Here is a 19,538-nt window from a genome sequence, read left to right on the forward strand (position 1 = left end):
TGTTGGAGGTCGTAGTTCAGTATATGCCACTTTCAACATGAGCAGATTGACTTGTCAGCATTATTACCCTTATGGACTAATTCTAAAGTGCTGTAATGCCTTTTGAGCTTACATATTTTAATACTAGTATCATTACCAGATTCTTATTGTGCTCATGAAGTGCTATGGGGTGCTCACCTTGCAGTTTCAGTTAAAACAGTCATTTGTTTGCGTCACTGCACAGCATGGAATTCTTGCCACTGCTGTACCTTAGGGTTATATGCTTTAATTAAGTGCCGAGTTAAAAATAAAATGTACTTGGCAGACTTAAAATTTTCTCCTATCTGTATTTTGAAGTATTTTTTTAATACTTCAGGAGAGGAAATTTGAGCATGTGACTGTATATCCAGGTTATCACGGAGCAGAGTAGTGAGCAGGTACAGCAAGTTGGTTCTTCTGCATGAGTCGTATTATATAGTAGATAGAAGCATCTTTTTTTGTTCAGAACTTGGTGTACATGCACAGCAGTAATTACTGTGCGATAGTTGGCGTGAACATTCTTGAAACTTATTACATGATGTTTTTGGGATATGCTTAATAATCATGGTCTCGTTCTGAAATGCCATAGTACTTTAATCATTTACATAGGCTAAACAGACATAGGTTGGACTGTGAAAGGTCTTGCAAATTCTAATCAGGAAATCAAGCTCTAAAGTTCTACTATGTCTCACCTAAAGGATACTAAACAGATGCAGTATATTCAGCTTTTATGAAATCCATTGCAAATACTTAATATTGAGTGCTATGTGGAGCTGTTTACTGATTTATGTTGAAATAGTTTATAACTGAAAAAATATTTTAAAATATTTACAGTAAATGTTCTTTTTTCTTTTTTTTTTTTTTTTTAGGAATTGTTTGAGCTTTCGGTAAGTATGTTTTTGCAATTAAGCATCTACCTCTTTTCTTAGAATGAACATGGATATAACCCTTTTCTTCCTTCCTTCCTGTATGACACAGACCAGTTACGAGATTGGAATTGTGCGCCAGTTTCCATTTTCTTCAGTTTTGCAACGGATGTGTGTAATAGCGAGAGTTCTAGGGGAGAAGAGAATGGATGCTTACATGAAAGGTGCCCCTGAAGTGATCGCCAACTTGTGTAAGCAGGAAACAGGTAATGGAACAAACTCTCTTTATTTCTTGTGTAGCTCAGCTGTAATACGAATAATTTTAATAACTCTAAACTTGACCTTTTTAAAGTTCCTGCTGACTTTGAGTGTGTCCTGGAAGAATACACTAAGCAGGGCTTCCGCGTTATTGCTCTTGCTCACAGAAAACTGGAGTCTAAGCTTACATGGCACAAAGTCCAGACTATTAATAGGTAAGGGTGACTTCACTTTTTTAATAAGTAACTTGGCTTTAAAAGCTGCATGTTTTGGATGAATTATGTAATGTTTATTTATGGTTAAATCAGTTACTACTCTTCTTTAGCTTTCTTCTGTCTTGTCATATGTAGTTCTTTGAATTCTTTATTTGTACCCTGGACAATACTTAGAAATTTAAGAAAAGGATGTTTTTCTGCAATAGATGTGAATTCTGAGGAACACCCTTAAGCTTGAAATGAACTGTAATATTAATTTTATGGTGTTTAATTTATTCTTGCATGGCAGAAAACATCATCTGATTTCATTGTTACTTCAACATGCTCGTATATAATCTGTGTCTATTAAAGATAATGGCACATAGTGGAAACCTCTAGTGCATGTTCGATTTAGTTTCTTCATCTGCTATAGGCAGCATGTCCATTTTCTCATGGCAAAGCTTGTCAATGTTTTGGAAGGTAGAAAGGTTTCTAACTTGGAAGAGTAGTATTTCCTGTTAATTGTTTTTCAGCTGGTCCTAGTTTTGTAGATAATGGCATGTTTTCCGTAGTGTCTGAAAGTGCCAGCTTTGACTCTATTCTATCAGCTCTGTGTACAAGATGAACTTTTTGCAAAGCAGAGAAATGGGTTTTCCAATTTAAAGTGTAAAAATCTATAGCAGCAGTGTAATACCCAAGACCTGTAAATATACTGACTTCCGTGTAAACCAAAGTTAATTAGTTGCTTTACTCAATTAGCTGATGTCTATTAATCTTACTAGCATTGGTAACATAGTTTAGTAGCTTTTACATTAAGGTTCGGCTAATTTGGAAATTAGAGATGTGCATTCTAAACAAATCTTAAAATTTGGCTGAGAATGCAGTTAGCTTCGGAACATTTCTTCTAGTAATAATCTTTTTGAGAATGGAATTTCTTTTAGAAAGAGTTCTCATGGAAGAAATTAAAAATTGCACTATGAAGAAACAACATTTTCTCATACTGGTTTTCAGCTAAAACAAGGGAAATAAGTACAAATAATTGTGAATGATGATGTCTCTCAGGTCACTTTTTATAAAGCAAATTTTTCACTTTTCATGGTTAAAAATAAACAGTTTCTCTTTACTTTGATAAACAGAAAAATCAAGCTCTTAATCTCCATCTAACAATTGTAATTTTAATGTTCTCTTCCTTGCCTCCTTTTCTACAGAGATGCTATTGAAAGTAACATGGATTTTTTGGGGTTGATTATAATGCAAAATAAGCTAAAGCAAGAAACCCCTGCTGTACTTGAAGAATTGCATAAAGCCAACATTCGCACTGTCATGGTTACAGGTTAGCGTGTAAACATTCATACTTGAAAGATAAAAATCCGTCTCTTTTTGGTCTTATTTTTAATTATAGTATATTAAGTCAAATTTTAGTGTCAATAGGCTGGGATTACACTGTATTTATAGCAATAGGGAAGTTTAGAAACTGTCGTGAGAATATTCAGACACCAGTCTGTTTCTTTTTGGGTGAAGGTTGCTTTGGAAAGTCAGACATCAGAAACCAGTATAGGGATTAATTCTACTTTGTAGCTTCCTCTCCCTAGCTCTGTACACAAGTTACTTTATACTGAATTGCAGGATGAAAAACCTTAGAGGTCTTTCAAATCAGACCAAGTCAAAGTCCTGGTCTGATCTTATGACTGACCCTGCTTTGAGCTGGTTGGACTAGATGGCCTCCCGAGGGTCCCTACCATTTTGAATTATAAGTTGCTTTGTATTCCTTTTTTTTTTTTTCAGAATGTCTTATGTCCCCGTAAGTGGGCTAGGTATCTACTCAATATTTCCCATGTAGTATGCATGTTTGTTTTTTAAATCACAGGTATTTCAACTTTGGAATAATGTTTTGATAGGCTGGTAATGCAACTCAGTGTTTGCATGTTGTGTGACCATGTTTAAAAAGCAGTATTTTAAATGGCTGCATGTTTTCTGCCCAATTTTCAATATATACTAAGATTTGGTCAATTAAGAGATCTTTATGGCTGAAAGAAGCATACAAAGTTTCTAGTGATGTTAGTGCAGAGGAGGGGTTTAACGGGTTAGACCTTGAATTTTGTCTTTAGGCTTGGTTTGCCCTGAGGCTGTCACTGATCCATTAGGCAGTCCTCTTCCTCATTTAAAACTGGCTTTGTTAGTTTTTCTCTTATGTGGAATATCAGTGTATGCTATCGATCCTTTTCTAAGTGAAACTTTTTAAATGCGATTGTTTAACAGGGGATAACATGTTAACTGCTATCTCTGTGGCCAGAGACTGTGGAATGATTCTACCTCAGGATAAGGTCATTATTGCTGAAGCACTACCTCCAAAGGACGGGCAGGCTGCCAGGATCAACTGGCATTATGCAGATACCCTCGCAAAATGCACTAGTTCATCACCAGCCATAAACTCAGAGGTAATATGAGCATTCTTAGGCTGTTGGAGTGTAAGCAGTTAGTTTCACTGTTGAGTTTCTTTTTATCTTAATCTGTTAGATAGCAAATCTACTGTTAAGTGTCAAATAAAAATTGATTTACTAGTTAACTTTCAGATCTCTCAATACCAAAGAGTAGTAAAACAGCTAGGGGAGCTAGTTTTTCAACTGTGCTAAAACATTTGACATTTTAGTTATGCAGGAGACAGGTTTTTTCGCACATTTTAAGCTGTTAAGACTGCTCTAGCTGCTTGTTGTTGAAACATTAAACCACATTTTCTTATTACTTAATAAGTATTTTCATTGTATGAGGTTTTCTTTCAAGTAACATTCTTGGAAGCCTCCTCTCGTGTGGGATCTCTAGGAGTACCCCTCTGAGTATTAGCTTGAAATTACAAGGTATCTGTGTAAATACACTGCAGCTAGAGTATTAAACTATTTTTGGCAGGATATTCCAGTTAAATTGGTCCATGAAAGCCTTGAGGATCTCCAGATGACCAAATACCATTTTGCAATGAATGGAAAGTCATTTGCAGTGATTTTGGAGCATTTTCAGGACCTGGTACCCAAGGTGAGCATTTCATTTGACTGTGGGGCACTTTTGGTGATGAAGAGACTTTTCCCTGTAAGCATTAAGAAATATTCTGTCTTCCAGCTTGTGTTACATGGCACTGTGTTCGCTCGCATGGCTCCTGATCAGAAAACTCAGTTGGTGGAAGCTTTACAAAATGTAGAGTAAGTATTTGCGTAAGCATAGAAAGCAGGAGGGTTGACAGCGTTTGGTGTGATAGGAGGAAGAAATTATGTATGCTGATAGCTGTTTTGCCAAATGAAAGAGACTGGGCTAATATAAATTCCTTGAGTTGGTAAATCAGCCTCTTAGCTGAGCAGGAGTGAGAGTAGTACCATCTGCTGGCTGCTTGTGAAAGCTTCAGACTTTTCATGGAGTTATAAATGATGAATAACTAAACTGACTAACAAGTTTCATAAATCTTGTTGCTTGGCCTAATAAACAAATCTGTCAAATGTCTCTTGTGTGTTAAAGAAGAATTAATGGGATGACTCCTGTTCACGTGTGGTCAGTACATCACTGTCTGTTGGTGTCAGGCCTTGCAGCCGCACAAAATGGTACGGAAGTCTCTTTTCCCAGAGCAGGGATGCTTTAGACCACCTCGGAATGATGGAGGGCTGATAAACGGATTGGTTTGATTCACCTGGCTAAGTCATGTTACTTTTCTGTCTACTTCCTTACATGTATAATGGCAACAGTAATTGCTTTCAGCATTAACAATCACTCATTATTATGCAAACCCTGAATAAGTCAAACAATATAGAAGTGTTTAAGGAAATGAGCTAAGTAGACTATGATTAGGGAATGGTCCAGAATACTGACATCTGTTTGGTTTTTATAGTTACTATGTGGGCATGTGTGGAGATGGAGCAAATGACTGTGGTGTAAGTATATTTTTATTTTCCATACAGAACTGTTCAGTTAAATTTTACAGCTGAAAGCAAGTCTTAAAATGTTCTCTATTTCAATGCTACCTGGCAGGCACTAAAGAGGGCACATGGTGGTATATCTTTGTCTGAACTTGAGGCTTCTGTGGCATCACCGTTCACTTCCAGGACACCTAGTATTTCCTGCGTGCCAAAGCTGATCAGGTAATGCAACTTACTGTGCGCTTAAATGCATCCGTGTAACTCATTTTGCATACCCTATATTAGTATACGTTTGCTGTAGGAGGCCAGTTTGAATTAAACAACAAGCCATACGAGCCATTAGTAGTTCTCTTTCTTTACTGAAGGTACTCTGAGCAAAGGCTTGCCATAGCATGACATAGTTCAATATTTTGTTATAAACTGTTTTGTCGATGTAAAGTTAATTTTTTAGAGCATAAGCAAGCTTCTACACATTAGCATGCGATTTGATGTCTTAGTGACTATGCTAGTTTCCATAAAGGCTGTGTGTAATTGCAAGCCGTAAAATTCTTCGGTTAACTGATCGGCACCATATGAAGTAGAAAACAAATTTTCTAAATAGGGTTTGACCAACTTCTGATTCAGGAGTTAGAAGTTAGGTGGTAATTTTGGATAAAGGTCAGCCAGAGAAGAATCTAGTTAAGTCTGTGTGGAACTGATGAAGTAATGCACAATCAGAAACATCTCTGAAGTCAGCAGCTCTGTGGCTGGCTGCATGTTCAATCAATCCAAGATGTAAACTAGCGCTTTATAGAAGCTTTTGCAAGCAGACCTTCATTTTAAAACCTCTGTTGGAAAACCACATAAAGTCCAAAGAACACTGAAGTAAGGTGGTGGCTCGGTTCAAAAGGAATGCTCACAACTTTGATGTACTCGAATATGTACCATTCTGACCCCTTTTTTCTCTGTATGTCTTCAGCCTACTGTCCCTCAAAGGGTTTGTTGATGCGTTTAATTGCAGCTAACGTTTTTCTAAGCAGAATTTAACTGCATGCACAGAAGGCTTTCTAGTTACGTGATTGCATTTGTTTTGACAGGGAAGGCCGTGCTGCTTTAATAACATCTTTCTGTGTATTTAAATTCATGGCATTATACAGCATTATCCAGTACATCAGTGTTACTCTGCTATATTCTGTAAGTGTTCTGTAAGTGCTTAAGCATTATTTAAAAACTGACAGCATTTTAAAACAACCTAACTTTAAATAAAGAGCAATGCTTTCCTTTTATGTAAAGATTGAAAAGAGAGCAACTTGCAAGTGTTGAGTTAGGAGGGGGGGAAAAGTGTAGTATTTCTTGTTAATATGATTGGTTTCACAATATGGTGTGTGGTAGAAATCCTGTATTTTAATTTGTATTCTGAGTAAGTTAAACATGCAAAGTAGTAAAGGACCTTCGAGGTGGAAATTTTGACAACTGTATGACCATGTATTAAGATTATGGTGTTTAGAGAACTGGGCCTAAGCTATTATTTCATTGGTTTGTAAGATTCAGTAATATAAGTTTGATTACAAATTTCAATTACTAATAGCTTATGCTTCTTGAAACTCAAAATTGTTTCATACCTTGATACTTCAAGAATTCATCTATGAACTGTAGAGTATTCAAGACTCCTGCAGATAAAAGAAGCCAGTTTGACAAGAGACTGTCTCATTTATAGAGTGAAATTTAAAGAATTAATGCCATAGAAGTGTCACTGTAGGGTGTTTCTTGGTGTGAAGAAATTACCGATGTTTCAGTTGTGATTTCTGTCTAGATCCTGAGCAATTTGGGAGATTTCCAGTTTCTCTTCATTGATTTGGCAATCATTTTGGTGGTTGTCTTCACTAGTAAGTATTGTGTTGAATTACCAGTGCTGGCTTTTATAAAGCAGTTTTTGCTTGGTCAGATTTTCTTTAATAGCTAATTACATGCTGTTTGGAGTAAGCACTGTGACATACAGTTAAGATGTTACAAGTACTAGAGCACATGCATTAAAAAAGCCAAACCACTGTGTACTGAATTAGATTAATCTAAAGTTTGTGAAATGTCCTCATACGAAAAGCAGGTTGTGAAAAGTAGTTCTTAACAGTACAGGAAGTTATAAATATCTACTGACATGGGGAAACTGGTTTTGCAATCAAAATAGGAGTTTTCCCAATATCATCTTTCTCAAATGTTTTGATTTCTTGCATTTTTAGTTGCACTTCTGTCCACAAGATGTTATACTTGAAAACTATTCTCTAGTGAAACATTTGATTCCACATATGAACCTACCACTCAGTTTACTGTCTAACAGTAAAATTTTCAGGTTTATTAGAAACTGCTACTTTGAAGCAGTGGCAGACCAAAACTGAGGAGTCGAGCTGTAAGTCCTTGTGCCAGACACAGGGAATTTGGCCAGACACTACTAATTCCTTAAGTCTCATGGCTTCTGTTATTGTCCCCTGCTGACCTGTGCTGCTGGGGTCACCAGCCTGTAGAAGGCACTGTGACATTATTCTAGCACGGTATATAATCTTTTCAAGGTGGTTTCATACTTGCAGTTCTGGACTAGTTTTTAAAGTGATGTCATGAGCAAGCCATTCTAATTCCACAAAATGGGAACAGGATAATTCTTGAAAACCATAATGATGTAATGTGTAATTTGTTTTTCTTTCTCTTTGCAGTGAGTCTGAACCCTGCTTGGAAGGAGCTTGTTGCGCGGAGGCCCCCATCAGGGCTTATCTCAGGTCCACTTCTGTGTTCCGTTTTGTCTCAGATCATCATCAGCTTTTCTTTCCAAATCTTCGGGTTTTTTTGGGTTAAACAGCAATCCTGGTATGAGCCTTGGACACCGGACTCTGAGTAAGTGTTTCAGTGGCTCCGTGCAGGATACACTGATGACTGGAAAGCTGGAGGCAATAATTGCTCTCTTCTTTATTGACCCCCCTTTGGGGACGTTGTAAATGAAGCTTCTGTGTGGCAGCTTGTTAGCTGAATTTTTTTGTGAAAAGCATACTAATACATAGGAGTTACCAATGGCTGAAATGCAAAACTAGGTCGAAGCCAGACTCTGTGGTCTTGAAGACTCCTCGACCTTGGGACAATTGAGATCAAAATTTTAAATTAACGATTCAGACTTATTTTAACTCTTCTATATTATAAAGTTTTGTTTTCCGGTAGAGTTCCAGTAAATCAAATTCATAGTTGTGAAAACGAAGAGATGTTTTAGATTGCAATATTTTCTTACCTGTCTTTAAAGTGTATGTACAGTGATAGCTTCTAAACAGTTCATGTAGTTAACTTACAAGCTGGAAGCATGAAAGAACTTAAAGCTCAGAATTCACAGAAATCGCTGCCTCCCTGCCACAGTTTTGAGTTATTTCTTACTACTTGAAATAGGTTTTCAAGCATGAACTTTTTTTACTACTGTAGCAATTTGTTCTGTCACTACTTTTGTTATTAAGTAGGCCTTGTTTTCATCTTCTCCTTAACTCACTGTTAAATGTCTTTTTTTTATGTTGTAGTGCGTGTAATGTATTGGATGCCACAAACACCAGCTCTGCAGGTGGTGGGAATGAGACTCTTCATGATGAACATAACATTAAAAATTATGAAAACACAACTTTGTTTTTTATATCCAGTTTTCAGTACCTCATAGTGGCAATTGTCTTTTCTAAAGGAAAGCCCTTTAGACAACCATGCTACAAAAATTGTAAGTCCTTTCTTAGTGTATACAGTTCTAAGTAAAACTCCAAGTGACTGCACGCTTGTTTATTCATGGCTCAGAATTCTGTTGTGCCACTTCAGCAGTAATAGTGTTGCTGGGAGAACATAGTACAACTATTCTCTGATAATCAGAGTTAGAAATAGGAAAGTATTAAACTGTATGGAGAAATTTGTGTTAATGGTTGCTTTGTTTGGAAAAGTATATGTGTGTATAAATTTTAGCTCCACAAGTGAGACAGTGAGAAATTGAGTTTGGCCTTCTGTCTCTTCATGGCTATCAGTGCAATTTGTGTTGCCAAAATCTGTGATATGTGGGACAACTATCTAAAACTGATTGTGAGATGGTCTGATTAAAATACCTTTTCTTCTTTTACAGTTCTATTTGTTATATCTGTGATAGTTCTTTACGTCTTCATATTTTTCATCATGTTGCATCGTGTTGAATCTATTGACACATTTCTTGAGGTAAGATTCAGCAGATGTGCGGGTGTCTGTACTTCCTGGGGTAACGGATGGGCTGCCTTTTGGGCAAGCTTGGGCCCTTTAGAGCATTAACTTCACATCTCTGTTGGGGGGAAGGGAGAATGTATAACTCTGAGGCTGTCTTGAATGTGTGTTCACTTCGTATGTGTGTTGCTAACCTCTGGCAACTTTTTCTCACAGCTCGTGTGTGTGCCATATGAGTGGCGCCTAAGAATTCTGATCATTGTTATTCTCAATGCAATTGTATCTGTGCTGATGGAGGTAAGAAAATCAAATGGAAAAAATGCTTATCTGTTGAATGTGTTTTTTCAGGGTATGTGTTTATCTTTTGTTTAGAAGGTCTCTCTTCACAGCATGCCAGTGTAAGTGGCCACTGTTAAGACTGTATTCCTAAAAATGTCCTTGTAGGCTAGATTTAAGGTATCAAGGATTTCTGTGTTAAAGGAATAATTTTTAAACTTTTTTTAATTAAAAAGATGGAAAAAATTGAAAGACATACATTATTTCAACTATTACATAGGACAATACTCTCAGCATTTATTTGCTGTGTTAATTCAGTTCAGAATAACATTACATAGGAAAGAGCTATATGAAATCCTTGGGAGAGCCTGTCTTCATTCAATTGGATCATATGCATAGCCTATTGTTCAGAATAATGCAGGTCTATATAACTTGTTCATCTAATCTGATCCAAGTCCAGAAGTACAGATGTTCGTGCAGATCTGCTTTTTCCAGCCCTGAGCTTGTTCAGAGTCATTCACTCTGGATTTTGACCTCTTCTGCTGTGATTCCAGGGTTAGTGTGGGCAGAAACAGACCCTTCCTTTCATCCAGGTACCCATGTGTTGTTACCACGAATCAAAGTTTGACAGATGCATTTTCCAGAAGGAGTCTGGATCCAAAGTCAGTAATTTATTCCTGTGGTTAGTTCTTCTCCCTGTTAAATTGATGACTTTTTTCCAACCTGAATACATTTTGGTTTTGGTTGCAGCCATTAGTCACTTTTTTTTTTTTCCACAAGTTGAAAAAGCCTTTCAACATTATCTAGCCCTTGCACACTACAATTACCTGGTTTTACTGAATAACATTTTCTGCAGCTTCTAGTAAGTATTTCCATTAATGTATGACGGATCGCCATGAAAGTAACCAGCATAATGTTTGCTTGGGTCATACCATTTTGGCCTTTGAAGATTACTATGCCATTAATATTCTTTCCAGTTGACTAGTTTTTTTCCCTTTTATTTGTGACTTAGTAAAAATAAAAACAAATTTTTTATATACTTTGATCGAAATTATCAAGGCTTTGTGTTCACAATATTGTTCCAAATAGAATTTGCAATATATTCTATTATGTTGCTGCCTAGTGGAACATGTTTTTCAGTGCTTTCACATGATAGGTAATAATTTGACTTTTCCAAAACATGGCAGTAGATGCTAATTTCTTTGGCTTTTGCCTTGTTAACAAGTTTATCCTCTCCTAAGATCCTGTGCCTTTCTTACCTTGTCTTATATTTACTCTAATGCTGCTTGTGATGTTTTCCTTTATGCCCTTTAATTATTTTGTTCTTTTGTACTACTAAACTCTTAATAGTTTTATCTTTTTGCCTCCTTTTTGTTGAAAGTTAAATTTTATGTATATTGATATCTTTACTACTGAAACAAAATAGTTGTGCTGAAGCTGTAAAATTGTGGCTTTTTTGTCTTCCAATAAATTTAAAGCAAACCTAGAGAGAAATATTTTTTCCTGTTGACTTTTTCTAGTCAGTTTTGACATTTTTATTACCATCTCTGGGAATTCAACTTTTTTTGAGCACTAAGATTTTTTTTTTTGAAGCACTAAGATTATTCCCTGGAATTGAGCTTTTTGTTGATACGTGGAGTGTAAATAGGTGGTGGTTACAATTTTCAGCCCAGTGATAAATGTTACTGAGTGAAATAAACTCTACCTTCTGCTGAAAAATTGCTTTGTTCTGCCAGTGATCTTTCTAACTTTTTATACAACCTGGTGATGTTTCTGTTCTGGAAGTGTAAGAGATCTGGTAGAAAGTCTGTACAGTGTGTCAGTCCAGGTACTCTCAAGGACAGATGGTTCTCTGGTTTAAATGTTCATAAGGTTCCACTCCTGGGCCTTGTTGGTTGCCACATCAATTTGTAAACTTCTGAATTTCTACTAAGTGTAACCTAAGCAATATAATTAGTGTAGAGCATTTGCTTTCACTCAGTATTTCGAACCCCACCCCACTCTTTTTCCTATGCAGGTTTGCGTTAGCATCTCTGAACACTTTACTCACTTACCTGTCATTACCAAAACTGGTAGGGTGATTTGTCACGTTCCTTTTAGACAGGCTTTTCCTATTTATCTTGTTGCCCATACTTTAGCAGTCGAGCAGAAGTAACCTATAGAATTTAGTTTTCTTGATATTAATTGTTTGGGATGTTCTGCTTTGGTTTAAAACCTGTTTCTTCCACTTTCACTGCTAGTTGAGTGCTTTGCTTAGGCAGAGATAAGTTGTCTTGCTGTACAGCACGTCCAACAGAAGCATTGGCTAGTGATCTCAAATCCCAATCCTTGTTTTATGATACACGCTTCACCTTCCATAATTTCAACCTGCTTTTGTCCCTCCATTTGAACTCTGTTTGTCCAACTCCAGCAGCATGACCTGAGGCTCCCTGAAGCTTTTTGGTGTGGTGCCGACTCATTGGGCCCAGTGCGTTGTGTAGAAATCACAGGCTATTTCATTCATAGAATACTCGGTTGGAAGGGACCACAGGGATCATTCGGTTCCAGTGCAGCTCATCGCCTTTCTGTCCTTGTGTGCCTGGCTGGATTTGCTCCTCCCTACTCTTTTCACTACAGCGTTACTGGGTACCACAGGTCATATTCTAAGTATCTAGGAAAAGCTGCTGCTGGCATCCCCTTATTTTAACAAGGTGCTCTGTATGTGTGTCACCTAGAGTTTGTACTGCTGAAACTAATCCCTCAGTAATTGCCTTATTAAATGTCTCGGAATAATGAGATACGTGAGGGATTGGATATCTTCTTTTGTCACACTTGCCAGTTTGATGCTTTTGTGTCACACTACTACCCATATGTAGTTTCTTCATTGCTTCCACGACAGGAATAGTTTCTGACTGTGTCCCAGACGTGTTTTCTGAAATGCTGTGTAAAACTGTTGCTCCTTCCATGCGGGTGCCAGACTAGGTTCACCAAATACGCATATTCTTCCTACCAGATGATAGAATATATTGCACAACAAAGGCAGATCCCAGCAGATGTTCCTCCTTAGCCTTGATGCCTGGTATAGTCATACTTAAACCAGACTGGCTTCAAAAATGAACATCTAACAAGCTGAAGGTTTGTTGGCAAATGCCGTATAAAAGCACTATAAAATTTGGATATATAATAAAATCATAAGCATTATAAAATCTTTTATAAACGTCTGGCTAATCAGCTCCCATTTCTCAATGGCAGGCATTGGTCAGATGTTCAAAATGGAATCTGGCCAAAGATCAGAGTTGTAGGCTCAAGGCCACGGAAGATGCAGGTTCACACCTGTGTTGCCGGATTTGTTCGAGGTTCTCGAGTCCGCCCACACAGCTGTACGAAAATAACCAGATGTGCCGAACATACTGTGCAACTTCTGCCCTCTTTTCCAAAATCTGGAACAACTCCTGCAGAATTCCTTCAGGCTTCCTGCTGGTGGCTCAGCTTTGCCACCCCGCTGGAGGTTTTCTGGGAATGTCACTGGTTTAAAACAGCCTACAAACAAAGCATAGCTCCAGCATGAAGTACACTATCGCGTTAAAGATGGTTTGACGGGAAACCGCTTTAAGCATTCATGTCTGTGGTGCTTCACAGGTGTTTTAGAGTATTGAAACACATTTAAAATGTGTATTTATGATTTTTACCGGTATCTGTGGATGCAGTTTTGGTCATTGTTGCTATTGGTTTAAAGTACATGTTCATATTCTGAAATTTCATGTGAGCACTTTAAGAATGAAAATGTTTATCACTTAAGTACTGACAAGTAATGTAAACTCTCCTTTTTACCTGGCACTGAATTAGTTATGCCTAACACAGTATTTCAGGTTTTATTTGTAATGTGCACACTAATGATCGCTAGTTTCTTTAATTCTTCCTGCTCACTACAATGTCTCACAGAATGTCCTCCTTGATATGATCCTTTGGAAGGTTGTGTTCAATCGAGACAAACAAGGAGAATATCGCCTCACCATACCCCAGCCGCCTCAGGTTGGAGACTAGTCTTTTGCTGTCATCATTTGAGTGCATGCAGATGAATTCAGATTTGTCTTTTTATGATCTATAAGTATCTGTTCTCTTATCTCAATCTTAGGACTGTTTAAATTAGATTTCTGTAACTAGAATATTAAAAGGAAAGGCTTCTGGTTTTGAATTTTTTTTTTCCTTATTGACTCTTAAAGAATTTAGCTCTGTATACAAGAACTGCCAAGCAAACCCAGAGAATTGCTTTTAAGACTTTTCTCACTTCATCTTCAGTTTGCACATTAGCAAATTTTGTTTGTGATGTCAGGAGTCATGCTAGGACTGGAAACATCTTGATTTGCTTGGAAGCAGAATTGCTGGGTCTAATCCAGTTCTTTATGAAATTATTTTGGTTTAGAGTTTTAGATCATCGTCTGAGAGCAGTAATTAACATGTACAAATGAAATGAAACAAAATGGCAAATGAAAGTATGTTGTTACTACTTCAGATGGTTTAGGAGACGGAAGGATTTAACTTCTGCTGTTTGGTTGACCATGAATCTTGGTCTGGTCTGCCTCTCTGTCATTAATACGTGAAGGAAATCTATGCAAATGCCATTAAAACTAGCTCTTTTTTTAAGCCTGTCAGCTTATTACTTGTAGCTGGTTGTACATTTGTTCCTGATAGAATTACAATGGTTTATTGATCAGCACTAAATTTTATTAAACGTATTCACTTGAGATTTAGGCTTGACCTTTTGAGACTGTTCAAGAACAAATTGCTTTGTGTTCACTGAAGAATGGAAGTTCTGCTTAAGGCTCGTGTTTGGTTCAGTTCACCAACTGATAGAAATTCAGAGCATGAAGAAAACCATAGAATTGATCTGCATTAAAATGTCAGCCCTGCAGACTTTGGATGCTTTCTGGGACACGAGAGGGATTGGTTCTGTCTTGAGAATGAGGAATGGTGCTTCTCTTACCCAGCTGGTTAAGCTGCATGCATTTGGGACTGGGAGAGGAAAAACAGGAAGGAAGACTTAAGTTCAATAATTTGTGTTTGTTTTAATTATTAATGTGTGTAGGACTTAGGTTTCACAGTATCAGCAAGTTAAAATCAGCCACTTTTAGCTGGTTGGCTGCCTTCAGTTAAACAAGTCATTGCTTAAAAAGTGATTTGAGACTCTGTGAATTTAACTGCTTTTTCACAGAATCACAGAATGTTAGGGGTTGGAAGGGACCTCAAAAGATCATCCAGTCCAATCCCCCTGCCGGAGCAGGAACACCCGGATGAGGTTATCACAGGAAGGTGTCCAGGCGGGTTTGAATGTCTGCAGAGAAGGAGACTCCACGACCCCCCTGGGCAGCCTGTTCCAGTGTCTGTTACCCTCACTGAGAAGAAGTTTCTTCTTTTTCTAGACCAGGCTTTTATTCTTCAATAGTAACATCGTTTAATGGTGCCTGTTATATCTGTGTTTATTGAAACTATTATAAAATATGCAATAAAGCTGTTGGTGACCTTCGATGTTACAACAATGCAGAATTCTTGTTTTTTCTTAATGTTTTTAAAATGTTATTGCTACCATAGTATAGAAGAGATGATATAACAGATGAATTTCTGTACTGTACTTTCTAGGTCCAATGTGACAAGGAAATAATAAATTAGAAACTAAAATAATAGTTTTTCTTCTAGAGATTTACTGTGTTTTTAGTTATATTAATTTGTTCTCATGGTAATCCAGTTTTCAAATCTGTTCACTTCTGCAGGAGTCTGTGGTTCGCTGTGGAGCCTGTTTCCTTTCTTCCCTGTTTGGTTGTAGAGAGAGGACACCAAAAGCCAAGTATATGCATCTAGCTCAGGAACTGCTGGTTGATCCAGAATGGCCACCAAAACCCAGAACAACAACAGAAGCAAAAGTACCATCCCAAGAAAATGGTTCATATCAAATCATCACTGTAACGTAGCAGTGGATCTTGGTGGCATGTGTCTTTAGTAGTGTTCAGAAGAATGTAATTGTAAGGCTTTATTTGAAATTGCGATGTACTAAATGTCAAATTTGAATGCAGATGTTTCCAACTGTGTTGTCTCTCGGAATACGAAGTTCAGAGCCAGACATCTTACGGCTATACATTTTAAAAATGTAGGTTACCTTAGGCAGAACAAAAATGATGGCGTTTCCTTCCACATTCTTTCGAATTTCATTATTCCTAAATGAGATGTATTTGAAGGTTTAAACTGCAGGGCAGTTAAAACAGGTTCACTTTCTTTGTCTGGAGTATCTCAATCATTGTTCTAACCTGCTTACCCGAGCACATGTTCATGTAAACCCTATGATGTGATGCTTTCATGGTAGTTCTGGAGGCACATGTTAACCTTGTCATGCCTTTTTTTTTCTTTAATATTCACTGTCAAAAAGCTTTGTGCCTCAGAACGGTTCTAAAATTTTGGTGTGTGTACCTCTTAAGTTTGTCCCTGCTAGTAAGGAGTGTTTCCAGGTGTCATGTTTGGGTTTTAAGTTTAGTTCTTTAGTCTGCCACAGCAGGAGTTAGAAATGCTGTAGAAGCAATATGCTCTGTCCTTAAGAAGAAAGCACATTGCTTTCAAGTGGGTTTTTTGCTTCTGTTCTAGCTAAACCCCAAGGAAGGGCTTAGGTGGCCTCCAGAGGAGGCACTTGGCTACACTCTAAAGTTTTTGGATAAGGAAGGCTAGAGAATCTTAACACTTTCTTCTGTCTCATGTTTTATTACATTTAGCTATGCATTTCTCCACAGACCTTGCTTTTTCCAGCAGAAGGGTTGGATTATCCCTTTGTGGACCAGGTTTTTTTGTAAATCTTAAGATAATTTTCCTGTATACCTTGAAGTAGTAAGGCCAGAGTTACTGCTGCAAGGGAAGTGGGGGTGGGAGGGAGGATATTTTCAAATGCCCACGCTTGGGATTTGTGCATGTTAAGAACTTACGCATTTCAAAGATTCTGCCAGTGTCTTAAGCATTATATGTAGCTGTATGAAACAAAATTAAGATTAAATAGATGAGCTAAAATCTGTCTTGCTGCAGACCTCTAAGGCTTATGTGGATTTTATGTATTGAGGAAGAAAAAAAAAAAAAAAGAAAAAACGCTTGCGTCACCAATAATGCTGCTTAAGCACTTGGGGTAGTGATACATCATTTTGCCATTAGGCGGTGGCAAAACACAAGACCACTAGAAAAATAGGTCTGCAAAGATATAGAGGCAGGCATCATCTTCATGTTCAAAGCTTAAAACTTTTATTAAAAAAAACCAACACAAAACAAACGTATCTCCAAGCCATCTTCAACTTGCTAAACTTTCAGAAAAGTCTTCTTGTCTTTGGGAAGATAATAAAATACCGCCTCTTGATCAGTCTGTTTTGACCAGATGCAACTGACTGGTTCAGAGTCCTCCCAGCTTTGGGAGGGGATCTGGAGAAGTCACAATTCTGTAGAGATCCTTTGGAGAAGGAAGACGAGTCCTTTAGAGTAGTCATGGAAGGAGGGCCCCAAACTTTCTGGTTAGCCGGGGTCATTTTGAAGTGTGTGTATTCTGATGATGGAATTTGAGGTTTTGTGTTTGTGGGTTGTGTTTTGGTTTGGTTTTTTTCAATTTTTATTTTTTTAAATTCCTGTGGAGACAATTCCTTTCCAGCATTGTTTTAATACGGGCAGTTTTTCAGGTCAGGCCTAATTCCCTTGCTCTGTTCTGTGAGGCAGAAGGACAGTGGCCCCCACTGCTCAGGTTGTGGTTTCTGCAGCGTTGAACACACTGTGCCAACAGGGAATTTAAAAGTGGTGCTAAATGGTTCGGAAGACTTTTTCCTAGAACTTGGGTGTTTAAGTTATTAGTACTTGCTCCTCATAAACAATATGCATATGTTGTACTATCCTCCAGTCCAGCCGTCAACTCTTTTCCTGATTTTGTTGTTGTTGTTTGTTTTTGAGGAGTGGAGCAGGAGGAAGGGGGAAGTGGTTTTCTTAGCACTCATTCAACAGAGCAATGTAAAAGTCTTATGATCGTGGCTTCTTATGGTCATAAACATCGAACAGCATCGGTAGCTTTTAACGGGTCTGCAGTTGTGGACTTGGATAAATCAATTAATCATGAACTTAAATCTGTTGGCTAATTTCTGGCGATGTTGATTTTACAAGATCTTTGTAGCATGGAATAATTGATGAAGAATAATTCTTAGCTGCGTAAGTAACATTCAAATTTAAAGAAAAATAATATTTTAGTTGAAAATTGTTGTGAAGCTATGCATCTTGGACCTGGGAGCTGTGACTTATCCTTAAACGCATAAGCTTTTGCTTTCCATTTCATTGGCCATTTTAGCTTGGTTGTTCCATCAGAAATGAAAGAAAATATTTGTGTCTTTCCCTTTTTTATATGCTTTTGCTTAATACTTTCCCTGAACTGATAATTTCTCTCTTTGGTTTCTGAAGCTACTCTTTCAATCTTACTCTGGTTTATTAGACTTATCTAGAAAGTGAGGAGGAAACAGCGTATTAAGGTGGGCTTGTCTTTGGAGAACATTTTAGGGAACTCTTACTAAAACTGAAATTGCCGAGTGTCTCCACTTGATTGAGTGACTAATGGGTCACGAGCCCATTAAACTTGGGTATTTTGCAAGTGAAAGCTGGTTTCCTCAAGGTATGTGTTCAGAGTAAGTAAATGTTCTTGAGGTTGCATGCTTGAGCTCTGACCTATTTGCTTCTGATGCTTAGTCAAGAAAAATAAATCAGCCTTTCTGAGAATCCTTCTTGTTGTTGCAAGTTCAGCCACAAAATGAGCTTTTGCATCTTCTGCAATTATTGGGATTTATGCCTTCCTGCCCAAGAGCCGAGTTGGGCCATCTATAATTTTTCTCTTTTTGAGCAGTTTAGTTTTTCTGGTTTTCAGAAATGCAGCAAACTAGATCTGCACTAGCGTATTCAGTTTCTGCTTTGAAGTAAGATGAAATTCAGTTTGTAGAGAAAAGATCTCTTTAATGTTCATCTTGGAAGTCTAAATTCAGGTGAACAAACCAATTTAGTGAGCTCCTCCACTAGATACCTGGTAGACATTTTCTTCCTGCTGTATATTTTGGCCTTACATTGAGGAGTTTGATTTATTATTAAATTATTTGTGTATGCAGACTTTAATCTGTAGATATTTTACTTTGATGTGTTAGGATTTGTAAATATTACTGATTTTTAAATATTATTTATGCACATACTTAAATGACTGGTCTATCCAGAAAAGCAATTGCTAAATAATAAATGTTACTTTTTAGAAATAAATTGCAAGATCAGTAAATTGTATATCCCTCAGGGTTATTTTTAAAGTTTTTTTTTTCCTCTTCCCTTCAGACTCAATTAGCAGTAACTCTAGTTTCATGTACTATATGACTAAATCTACTGTAAAAAGAAAATGCTGCGAATAATGCTTGAGCAGAAGCAGCTAAAACACCCACAGAACTAACTGTCCACATTCATCGTAACTTTAAATTGGAAGCTCTTACTGCTGCACTTTTAAAAAATTGTTGGATTTTTAATTCTATTTATTTTTTTCTTTCTTCATGAAGGTTGTGCTGAACAGTCATCCCAAATTGGGTAAATAATCCTGTACTGTATGTGTGTATACAGTATAATACTGAGCAGATGTGGAGTCCTTTTTATGCTGCAAATTTTTAACGCTTTTGTTGGTCATCACAAAATGAGAGAGCTAAAGTTCTGTAGGATTTCTCCCATGAAATTCTGAATTGTAAACTTAGGTTTTTGTATGTCTAAGGACAAGCTGTGGGGTTTTGACAATTTTTAGAGTCTTGAATATGTTGATTTTATACAGTAAAGCTTCAGGTTTTTAAAGCTATTTTCAACAAACT

At 37.3% G+C, this 19,538-nt stretch overlaps 1 protein-coding gene across 4 annotated transcripts in view; it reads left to right on the forward strand.

The window, feature by feature from the left end:
• ATP13A3 (ATPase 13A3) overlaps nt 1-16,532 on the forward strand; it is a 58,490-nt gene extending 41,958 nt beyond the window's left edge. For all 4 annotated transcript variants that reach the window (XM_065639752.1, XM_065639753.1, XM_065639755.1 and 1 more), the window contains 17 exons: nt 888-905; nt 997-1,150; nt 1,237-1,357; nt 2,545-2,669; nt 3,596-3,774; nt 4,241-4,363; nt 4,448-4,527; nt 5,205-5,247; nt 5,345-5,454; nt 6,309-6,405; nt 7,025-7,097; nt 7,917-8,094; nt 8,757-8,944; nt 9,335-9,423; nt 9,622-9,702; nt 13,603-13,692; nt 15,429-16,532. In XM_065639752.1, coding sequence (XP_065495824.1) covers nt 888-905; nt 997-1,150; nt 1,237-1,357; nt 2,545-2,669; nt 3,596-3,774; nt 4,241-4,363; nt 4,448-4,527; nt 5,205-5,247; nt 5,345-5,454; nt 6,309-6,405; nt 7,025-7,097; nt 7,917-8,094; nt 8,757-8,944; nt 9,335-9,423; nt 9,622-9,702; nt 13,603-13,692; nt 15,429-15,626 — 1,947 coding nt within the window. In that variant the 3' untranslated portion in view covers nt 15,627-16,532. The remainder of the gene's footprint in view (nt 1-887; nt 906-996; nt 1,151-1,236; nt 1,358-2,544; nt 2,670-3,595; nt 3,775-4,240; nt 4,364-4,447; nt 4,528-5,204; nt 5,248-5,344; nt 5,455-6,308; nt 6,406-7,024; nt 7,098-7,916; nt 8,095-8,756; nt 8,945-9,334; nt 9,424-9,621; nt 9,703-13,602; nt 13,693-15,428) is intronic.
• The last annotated feature ends 3,006 nt before the right edge of the window (nt 16,533-19,538 follow it).

The sequence above is a fragment of the Caloenas nicobarica genome, chromosome 8 (assembly GCF_036013445.1).
Source record: "Caloenas nicobarica isolate bCalNic1 chromosome 8, bCalNic1.hap1, whole genome shotgun sequence".
NCBI lineage: Eukaryota > Metazoa > Chordata > Aves > Columbiformes > Columbidae > Caloenas > Caloenas nicobarica.